This window comes from Teleopsis dalmanni, unplaced genomic scaffold, assembly GCF_002237135.1.
Source record: "Teleopsis dalmanni isolate 2A unplaced genomic scaffold, ASM223713v2 unscaffolded_contig_0151, whole genome shotgun sequence".
In the NCBI taxonomy this organism is placed as follows: Eukaryota; Metazoa; Arthropoda; class Insecta; order Diptera; family Diopsidae; genus Teleopsis; species Teleopsis dalmanni.
The window spans coordinates 5,908-17,607 of NW_024031533.1; the positions used below are offsets into that span (position 1 = coordinate 5,908).

Here is an 11,700-nt window from a genome sequence, read left to right on the forward strand (position 1 = left end):
ATATTTTATTTTGTGAAGGTAAATGTGCATAGAAATCGATACAATTTCACTCGTAAATACCAAAATTTTCATAAAAGGTTAGTTTGGGTTTACACGTATGGTTAGAATGGGTAAGACGACGTGTGGTGGCAGGCAGCGTCTCTTGGACGGAACACTTTCTACATGTAAACCCAGTAATTAAAAGCTAACAAAGGCGTACATAAAAATAAATAAACTTACCACGTTTCACTTGAAGTTCATTATCACCAGCAACATTTTCATCATCTGCACTAACAGCAACAGCTACAGCTACAGCAACACCGACATCATTATCATCATTTTCATTGCTATCGTTGGCAGTATTAAGCGTATTAACTGTTGTTGTTGCTAATGCAAACGCTGACAGCATAGCCAGCGATTCACCATGACACTGATTCGGTAATAATTTCGTGGTGGTAGTGGATGCGATTTTGTAATTATTGCAGTTTTTGTTGTTATTTTTATTGCTAACTATTTGATTTTGTTTTTGCTGTTGCTGTTGCTTAGTTGCAGTTTCACTAATGCAAACAGTTGCATTCGGAGCAACTGGCAGCACATCTTCATATTGTAAAGCATCCAACTTGGAATTTGCTGATGGATTTTCATTGCATTCATCAATGTAGGGCTTATCAGCAATGCTAGTAACAGCAGCAATAATATCATCGTTACTGGCTGCAGCAGCAGGAGCAAGAGCAGTTTGTGTGGTATCAATATTGTTGTTATTATTGTTGTTGCTCTTGCCGGTATCATTAATAAAAGTTTCCATATTGTTATCATTATTTGGATTTGTATCGGTTTTACGAGTATTACTGGTAGTGTTGACGATGTTTATGTTGTCCGTTGCGGTTTTGGCTGCCACTGCATTTAATGAACTCGACACTAGTTCGGATTCATGTTGTAATTTTGCTAATAATGCCGCTTGTGTCAACGATACATCGTTAGAATTCACATTTCGATTTAAAATTTTGACTGCTGGCACTTCAGCAGTGCTAACTTGCATTACTGAGTTTTGTGAGTGTCGCTGTTGTTGTTGTTGTTGTTGCTGTTGCTGCTGTTGTAATAATTTTTGTTGGCCACGTTTTCTATTATAATATTCATAGTTGGATGTCGACTTTATGTTCGTTATTTGTATTTTGTTGCTTTCTGCATCATCAAAGTCCTGCATAATGTAGAGCTCTTCACTACCACCGTTGGCAGCAGTAGGATCACTCGCAGCAACATCTTCATCAGTTTCAGTTTCAGCTTCATCTACTTCATTTTCATCTTTGCCATATACAGTGGTATTATACTGTTGTTGTTGAATTTGTTGTATTTCTTCAAAGTCTTCATCGCTATCGCATAGCTTTTCAGCATTGCTGACATGGCTGTCAACAGCATGGATTACGTTATCCTCCACCATAAACTGCACCTTTTTACGCGTTTGCGGTAAAGGTATGTAAAATTGTGCTGTAGCCATTGGCGTTGTTACCACAATGGTGTTGCCGTCTTTACTGTTGCTGCGTTGTTGGTTAGGAGTTGCTGCTGCAGCATATGCATCCACATTGCTCGCTGTCGTTGCTACCAAATCTGCATGTGCTTCTGCAGTACCAGCATCATTACTGTCTGTTGTTTTCGATGCCGGACGCTTTAGTATAGATTTGATATTTTGGGTTGGAGTAACTGTCAGCACTGTAACGCTTTCATCCGCAGTATAAGTGGTTCTCATTACTGTGGCGTTTGTTGCCACATTTTTCGATTTTTCCACTTCACTGTCGGCGCTTTCATTAGATTCTTGTTTCTTGATACGTGGTGGTCGCTTCGGTTGCGATTCATTGGCTGCCTGCACTGGCAAAGCATTCGTTATGGTTTTGGTATTTGTTTTATAATTAACGGAATTATTTTCACTGTTCGGGCGTGCATCTTTCGTTGCCTTTGCAGCTTGAAGCTCTTCGCTAATAATGATGTCCTCATAGCTACGTCCGTTTTCGCTTTGCCTAATTAACGATTTTTTGGAGGTTTTATTATCGCCCAAACTAATGCGTTTACCCGCAATCGCTTGCACATTCGTGTAGTTAAGTTTGTTGCTGGCAGCATTTAAATTTGTTGCTGTTTTTGTTGTTGCCGTTGGCAACTGCTGTTCAGCTGCAACATTTGTTGTATGTGTTGCATTATCATTAGTTTTGTGTTCATTATGTCGCGTTGTTGTTGCACTTTTCGTCGTTTTTGCAGTTGTTGTTAATTTTGTTATTTCATGCACGTTTTTCTTGCGCGTATTGTTATTGGCGCCAGTGGCAAATGGTGGTTCATCCTCATTAAGAGCAGCATCTTCCACGTTAAAATCATCATTGGGTGGCATAAACTCATTTTGGGATATTCCTATAATCTTTTCTTTAGTAGGAGTCCCCTTTGTAGGAGTGGTTACAGGTGTGGATGAGGCACTTATGTTTGGAGAGTTTACTTTTTGATTGCTAGTTACAGTTTGAATGGATTTGATTGAGATCAAGTCATAAGGATTGACATTACAGCGTAGTATTGAGCGCCGCATGTGGCTACTTGTAGGAGATTCAGTAACTTGTAAGGAGGCATCAACGTCTTCTTCCAGCCAACAATCCGTTAAATCCTGTGTGCTTACTGGATCATGTTTAGTTTGTTTAACAGGATTTCGAGTGCGACTGCGGCCACGTGTAGGACTTGCACTTTTTCCGCGATTGCGCGATTTATCTTTAGAACTGCTGCTACCACCACTAGCGCCTGGTTCGGGCGAAAGCAAACGTGTGCGACGCATTAAGTCATATGGGTCTTTTTGTGGATCGAGTATAGTTGGACGGGCTTTCTTTGTAGTACTAACTACTCGCATTGTAGCTGCACCACTACCGCGAAATTTAACCGCTGGTACGACACCAGTACTACTTTGCAAGCGCACTGTGCCACCGATATTGGCAAGCGGCAAACGTGAACCTTTACATTTCTTGCAAATACTTGCTTTCTTCACATCACGCTTGGTGCCGTTTAGGTATTCCGGACAGGAACATATAACCACCGCTAAAGCTTCTGCAGTAGCTAGCGGGTGAGTGGCGAAGATTGCGGCTGCATGTGGATGCGGATAGTTTGGTGCCTGATGATACTGGTATGGACGCGCTGGTATGCCACGTACTGTACCATAAATCCATGGTTCGGCATACTTCATAGAACGTGATAGCGCACTAGGCAGATATTCATAAGCTACACCCCCCGCGCCATTACCGTTGTGATAGTCATTTAGCTGCTGCAATTGTAGTGTTGGTAAATGCATTGCTGCTAATGTTGTTTGATACTCTGCCTTATGGTTGCTATTGTTGTGTGCATTATTTGCGATGGCAGCTGCTGTAGATGCTGTTGTTGTTACCGGCAAGGCTGTTGTATATGGTTTTTCAGTTTTCGTAATTTTGAGCCGCTGACTCCAGGTTTTCTTTGATTTGTCGTACATCGGCGAAAGCTAAAAAAAAATTATTATTTAGAAATTTCATAGATAAAAAAAGTGAAGCAATAAACTATAAATGTAAATGTAAAGAAGTCTGTTGTGCTCTTGATGTTGAATTTGTTACATTTATGCCATAATAATTTCTCGTGTCGAAAGGTGCTGCACGCGAATTAACAATTTAGCATCATCAAGGTATTGCTAAGGTATCGACATCGCACCGTTGGCATTAAAAGAGAAAGGCTTAGAGATGGAAAATTGAAATTGTGCTGCTTTGAACCCGGGCAACCATCTTACCTTTTTCTTATTGCGTACATAATCTCAATTTATATTGTGATTTTTTGCTCATGCGCTGCATTGAAGGGCAAAATCTGAAAAGAAAAGAAAATTTTGTTAGAAAATACTGTTTGCCTTTATTTCTTTTAATTTAATTTAAAACTACTGTTTTTTTACACTTCCACAAGAAAGTAATTGAAGTGTACGCTTTCAAGGAAAGCAATAATAAAAATTGAAATTATTTTCGGTTCACGAGTTAGTAGAAGAGAATAACGGAAACTATTTGATTATAAAATTTCAACAACGTTTTATATTCATTTAATTTGAAAATATAGAAATTCATTTGATTATGCGTTCAGAATATATTTTAGGGTTAGATGTTAATAAAGAAAAAAAAACTAATACTAAAAATGTAAATAGCTACTATCACATTTTAGAAATAACCGTTCTGCTACAGTAGTTATCAGGAATGAATAGGAAGCTAAGAAATTAGTAGAATCGTTCACTTATATATTTAAATATAAATCAAAACACCAATTAGATTTGGTCTCCTACAAAATAATCATAAAACATTATCTGAATACTGATGAAAAGCGGATTAAAAGAGTTCCTTAACTGAAGATGTATAGTATAAGTATAGTTACTAAATGCAATGCTTTATACATAAATTTTTACTTAGTGGAACAAACTGGAATCCAACCTAACTATCATGAGTGAATCACTTGACGCGTGCTAAGGATCAGTCTGCTTGAGGTTTCGAAGTAGCCTAACTGTTATCAGATCCCCTTAGGCACCAGGTCATATCCAACAGTATATTTGGTATTACTATGTTCGACCAACTTAATTTCAATTGTACATGTAAAATATCAACAGAAAATAAGAAAGACACCTGTGACCACCGAAGCGTTGACTGGAGGTTTTCGAGTAGAGAGTTTGCTTCCGAGTAAATAAATTAGTACATTTCGTTTAGTATAAGTACCAAGTTTTAAGTTAAGACATGAGACTCAATTTGAATAATTTAAAAACAACAAAGCAAATATCATTTATATCGGTATTGCAATAATTTATATATGAGTAAGACTATCTTCCGAATGAACAGACTGAACTACCTTACTTCGGACTAAGATTAACAGATACCACTGGTAAAAATTAAATCCAAATAATGATTATGGGCGTTGTTATCAAATAGTTATATATATATATTTAAAATAATAGGTCTTTGTGAATTGCAATAACGAAAATGCTATCTAAGTGTGTTATATAGGACGAAATTATTTTTATTATTTATTTATTTTTTTTTTAATTTTATTTATTTATTTTTTTTTTATTTTATTTATTTATTTTTTTTTAATTTTATTTATTTAATTTTTTTTAATTTTATTTATTTATTTTTTTTTAATTTTAAAGTAGCACCTGGCTCGGACGCTACTTAGTTCTACCTTAATAAATGAACTAACTTCATTTATTTATTTTAATACCTTTAATATATAAAGGTAGTTTATAGAAATAAATACATTGTTATCACATTAATCTACTGTAAAGAGTGGAAACGATGTTTTCTTTTTATCTATTTTTTCCAATTATTTTTTTTGTTTTAGGAATTGAAAAAAATCAAAATATAATATTAAAAGTCATTCTAATTACATATTCAAAACAATATTGAAGCATTTTGAATGTCACTAAAATTTTATCAAGATATTTTAACAGTAATTTTGAAAATTTGGGACCTTTCTCTAGTGAATCGAAGAAACAACTTTCAACTCATAAAAAACTATGAAAAAGTTTAAATTATATCTCCAAGGAAATCATGTTTTTTGTAAGTATGTTTGCAATAAATAAATGCCAAAATGAGAAAAAAGCAACAAAAACATGAATAAACTAACAGAACGAAAGCTCAGTGCACTGACATGATAACAGCAACAATTTATTATAACTAAAAATGTTAGCCTAAGGTACCTTACGGGTGTAGGTCAGAAAAAAATTCGAAAAAGGAAATTTGACATGTTGTACCATTTTTCAACACCTTAACATATAATAAACGTAACCACAAATATAACCTATATTACCAACAAAAGCTACAACAACTACTACAGTTCTACAACAGAGTTCCCGAAAATGCTGGCTAAGGAAAAATAAGATTTATCAGGCGTGGTCGCTGTAGAAATTGTCAACATTTATCAACATTTTTCAAAAGTGTTATAAAGTTCAAGAAATGTACAACACAACCAACATCAGCAGCTGCATCAACAACAAAATCACTTACAACATGACTACCTCCGAAAAAACAGCAACAACAATAATAATTCAAAAATACTGTTGCCGTACAACAGCAACAAATATAACAACAACAAAACAAGAGAAAACAGCAATAATGTAAACACTTAAAAAACGCTGCGTATCCTGCATTTTGATTAATATCCGCACAGCAGCAACAACCGCAGAACCACAATAGCGCCCACTAGCGGACAACACCTAAAATTAAGTACGAAAAGCATTTAGGAAATGTATGTGAAATAAATAAAAAAGAAATATACTAAAATATAACTAAATAGAATGAACGGAACGTGGTACACCACTTCACAATTTTTCCTCAGTGACTCAGAGAAATTCTTCAAGCAGCAAACAACCGTACAAAGAACCACAGAATGGAGAAGAGCAAAAGAAAAATTCTAAACAAATTTTTTAGAAAGTAATTCTAGATTGGGTTAAAGGCCACTGAATCTCTAGCCAAAATACTTCAACGTTAAATGACAGCACCTACCAACGCACACAAAGGAGTTGTTGAGGATATGCCGGTAACTTGCAGTAAAATAAAAAATGAAGTAATATTTTATATTTCCGCACTAAAAACTTTCATTCTTAAGGTGTGGAGGTTAAGGACCTTTATTTTGTTAAGAGTTGAATTGACAAAAGATTATTCATTTAGTAGCACTGAATTATGAAGAGTTTTCTAAGGAAGCGAAATTGAAGGATATATTAATTATGAAATTTAGTGGACAGTATATGCTAGAAAAGAGGGACAAGTCCCAAGGAGCGAATGCACAACGACGTGCCAAGTCGTATTTAACCTAGAAAATGCTAGTCAATGCAATTCTTGCCGTACTTAATACAATTTATAACATAGTATAGCCTCAATGTAGCACCCCAGAAAAATTAACTAGTGCTTGCTGGGTTATGCAGTAATAGTCCCTACAGCAAGTTTTCAGTACTTTAAGTTTAGGTTGAGCACAGCATTTGGCTGATTTGGTAAAACCAACCACCAATAATAAACGTAAAAAGGTATCTGGACAGGCTACAACAACAACGTAAAGAAGTTCCGGAAATGGATCCAGAAAACTAACGAACTCCGCATATGAAATAAGGATTCGATTTATGAATATGTACCTGAAATGCACGAACCATTTATAGGAAAAGTGATACTATCCAATTAACAAAACCTCTCGATAATTATAAAGCTGACGTCACTCTCAAAGCACAAAATGTATTCTATACAGCCGCGATGCAAATAGGTGTACAATTTAGATAAGGGTTTGTGATTAGCAAGAGTTTAGCGGTTTACACTAGTTAGTGAAAGCTGGCTAATAAGGATTTGTGGTACTTCTATTTTACCACTTTTTTATTAATTAAGACACTTCTACATATATGTTGCAAATGTTTATTGTTTTGCAATTATTTATTGTTTTACAAGTAATTATGTGTGTTTACATCACACCAGATGGCGTTGCGCTGGTTAATGCGTTCGCCATACCACTTTAATTTGCACGCACAGATAAAGACATAACAAAAAGACTTCTCCTAAGGTACTTTCTAAACGAGAATCGAAAGAAATCTATGACCCGCACATGATGTTCAAATTTTTTTTGATCAAGGATTTTAACGTTTAGGTAAACAAAAATAGTTCTTATTAGTCTAATGGTCAACCATTTAGACTCCATTTATCTAACTCAAAACATGATTTAAGATTGACTGATTTCGTTAAGACGCGAAACATCGTAGCATGATTTTCGCATCAATTACAAGGTCTACACATCGAATCGTACCCAAAGGCTGTTGGAGGATATTAGAAGACGGTCTTAACCTGAATATAGTTTGAATAGAAGTTTCAAAAAAACTTTAAAATTTTCGTAAAAATAATTTTCAATAAGAATGAAACATATGGCGGTGCGATGCAATAGCTAAACTCAAATGTGTTTGTGCTTATATAAATTTATAAGTTAAGAATATAAAAATTAACCAATAACTTTTTGATTATTTGCAATGTGACCGAAATTTTGTCGTTATTTTTATTTAGTTTCTTTTTGTGTTGTTCGGCATAACTAAACTTAGGACTTAGCAGTTTCTGATGGAATGTATACTTCTTTCCAAACTGTTTGAAAAAGTTTCTTCCCGAACAGTTTTGGGGCACTTGTGGTATTGGCAAACACTTCAAACTATTGAACGTGTTTGTACTATCAAAATCAAATACAAGGAATTCAAATAGAATAGGACGTATAATATAAAAAATCTTTTATTTAAGAGAAGTATTTAATTAATTTTATTTATAATAAATGTGTTGTAATAAATAATTATAGCATAAATTTTTGGTACATTGCAAAATTTAGTACATTAAGTGCAGGAAATCATTTTTAAGACCTAAATTATATGAGATACAGTTCCTAAATAATGCTCAGCATAGTCTGCTAGATAATATAAGAATCAACGGGGTACTAGCTCCCACTTGAGCAGAGCACTGCGACCATGATTGATCTTTTGTGCTACAACAGACCCTAACCGAGCAGAAGACATTCTACCTCCCGAATGAAGGCTAAAATGTCTGCCGTTGAGGACCTCCTAATGTCGGAGGGTGAGAGTAGTTCCCGACCTAGTGACCTTCTTCTGGCCCAGATCAAAGCTGGGCAATCACATAGAATGTGGCTGGATGTCTCCTCTACTTCTAAGCAGAGTCTACACTCTATATCTTCGGACAGACCCATTTTGTTGAGGTGGTAACGTAGCCCGGGTGACCCGTTAGATATCCCACAAGCAATCTTAACTTTGTTCTGCTGAAGAAGGATACTTTATTACAACTATAGGGGTAAACCAGCTCTTTAGCCTGACGGTTACCTCGACTGTCGCGCCAGTAGCGACTTCTCTCGGTTGAAATCCAATTATTGATTAGAGGCCTAGTTGTAGACCAGCTTAATCCAGAATAAGGCTCTGGTCCACAGAATTGAGTGACAGATCCTGCCCGTGCAAAACTGTCGGCCGACTCATTACCACTGATTCCTGTGTGACCAGGCATCCAACAAAGCGTCACTTTATTATTGCTTGCCAGCTGTGTGTCATAGTTGTCTAATAGAAGCTTTGAGAAAAACTTCCAGGAGCTTAATGCTTTGATTGCTGCTTGACTATCTGAATAAATACAGGTTCGGGCGCCTTTCAACCCATTGTTAATGTTGATACGAGCGCAGACCTCAATAGCGTGAACCTCTTGGAAGACAGAGGGCCATATACCCAACGCGAGCGAGATTCTGATGTTAGGACCAAATATTCCAGCACTAACTCCCTCATTGATTTTTGAACCATTAGTGTACCACGTTATCACTTTTAGTTCGAATCCGGGAGTGGCATTTTCCCAGTCCAATCGATCGGGAATGAGGACTGCATACTCTGCTAGTAAAATACAAAAATTTTTAATTCACGGAAAAATGCGTAAGTACATACATAACTTTGAATCTAACATTACTAGACAAGTCAATAATCTATACAAGTAAGATAATCACATAAGCTAATACAGGCGATGCGCGTGATATAGCTGTGCAATGCAACTCATGATACTAGAATCGATATTTCTAACTCGATACCGGATACTTTTGCTCTCGGTATCGGACATTTCTGTCCTCGATACCAAGTACTTCTGTACTTGATATCGGGTAATTTTATACTTGATACCGAATAATTTTGTAGTCGGCACCTGATAATTTTGTACTCGGCACAGGGTAATTTTGTGCTTGGCACCAGATACTTTTGTATTCGACACCAATTCGACTTTGAACCAATTCTACAGCTAGCTACTGGAAATTGTGCGCTTATCCTCTAAATCACTACTAACTTTTCAAGTAATTCATGATTCGCTCTAATTTTATTACATATAACATTCAAAATATTCCACACATGATTTAATATAAAGCATGTAAACATTTATATATAAAATAATTAATATTTATATAACGAAATTAAATAATATGTTTTCAAAGACAATAAGTAATACTTATATAAAAATAAATATTTCACATGTATATAAAGAAAATACATAAATAAAATAAATTCATTGTCATACTTAATCAATAAAAAATACATCTTCAATTTAAAATTCATTACTTCTTTACTTAAATAAAATTATAAGTATGAATAAAAATATATAATTTACTAAATTTTTACTTGAAAGCGTTTCCGTACTCATTCTAATTTCAATATTATTCTAATTTTTAATACTACTTGACTTTTACTTGAAAACTGCGGGAACAGACCTTTAATATGATTAGAAGGCATATAACATATCAACTGATATCTCAAAATCATCATAATATGTTTTATAAAGTCTTTTTTTTTTACTGGTACAATCAAGGAGTAAAGTTATTTAGTGAAACAAACTCTTATATTTAAAATACACAAGAAAATAATTAGTGAATAATGTATGTAAATTTATTTTGAAAAATATATCTTGCTTCCAATCCTTCATCACCTAACCTGTTTACAAAGAAGAGCAAAAGGTTCACAAAATGATAATTAGATTTTAAGAGTATAACAAAGTATCTCGAATGACCTCTCAGCAGGTCAGTGTAACAATAAAGAAGCAACAAGTTTCTTAATTATTTCAAGTTGTTAATTAGGCATTTAATGATATTATTCTTTTTGTTATTTAACTTTAAAATAATAATAAAAAAAAAGCACAAAAAAATTTCTTTCATTTAAAAATTGTTAATTACAAAATAGCGATTATATCTAACCACAGCACAGTTGTAAGGCTATGGTTTAAGTAGTCGTAAAGAAAAACTAAAATTTTGTTAAATTCAGAGTTGTTTATTGTTACTTCGGTCATAGAGCCCCTACTCCTATTTTGCTCTAGTATAATTTGTAGTGCGGCATAAATACCACAGCCATTGCAAACGGCAAAAGCCTTTGATAATTTAGGAAAAGTTTGAACAAATAAAGCAAAAGCCATAGACAAGACAAAGAGAAAACTTTGATTGTTTTTCAAGAGCTGGCCATAACCGAAAACTGGAGGAAAAGTGCAGGGAAGTGAAGAGGAAATGGAAGCACATATTCCTTATAATTACAGCAAAGGATTTCTGCCGTCATTTGCCTCATTATGATCAGCAGCAAGTTTAATAAAGTTTAAATTTTTCACATGCCACACAAGGGCAAAGTACTTGCAAAATTCATGGAGCAGTGCGTGGATATTTGGTCTTACATCCTTTATCTTGGCTTTGTTAAAACATGAAATCCTTTTTCCATTGCTTGTGCTTTTGGTTGGCTTATAGTTTGAATTGCCGCTTGCATAGTTTCCACTAATGAGTTTGCATAAACCAATTTCTTGCGCTGCAAATATACTTATGATATACTCTTACTTCAGTGATGTACTAATAACTTTTCAAAAGTTATTAGTAGAATGGAAAGATAGTATTGTATAATGAATATAATTATAATTATGATTTATAAAATGGAGAATATTTTATTGAAAACAATGAGGTTTTTATTTTTTGGAGAGTACATACTCGTAATAAAAATCATAATTTATATAGATCAAAGTATATGTATATACATATATAAGTGCAATAGCAGGTGGATATCAACAATAGGTATAGATGGATTATGTTTTTTCTTTAAATAGAAAAAAGTGGCAAATAGTTATCAACTACAAATACGTTCCTATAATTATAATTTTTCGCAGATCATAAACCCATTTTGCTTTCTGCTAAGTATTCATT

The 11,700-nt window shown here is 34.4% G+C and overlaps 1 protein-coding gene across 1 annotated transcript; it reads right to left on the reverse strand.

Annotated features, from left to right (window-relative positions):
• Window positions 1–219: 219 nt before the first annotated feature.
• On the reverse strand, window positions 220–3,825 carry LOC119663130 (putative uncharacterized protein DDB_G0277255; the record flags this gene model as incomplete). The annotated part of the gene is given in 2 exon segments (XM_038072798.1): window positions 220–3,472; window positions 3,752–3,825. A coding segment is annotated over 1 exon segment (3,244 nt), but the record flags the coding sequence as incomplete, so codon positions are not given.
• Window positions 3,826–11,700: the final 7,875 nt, after the last annotated feature.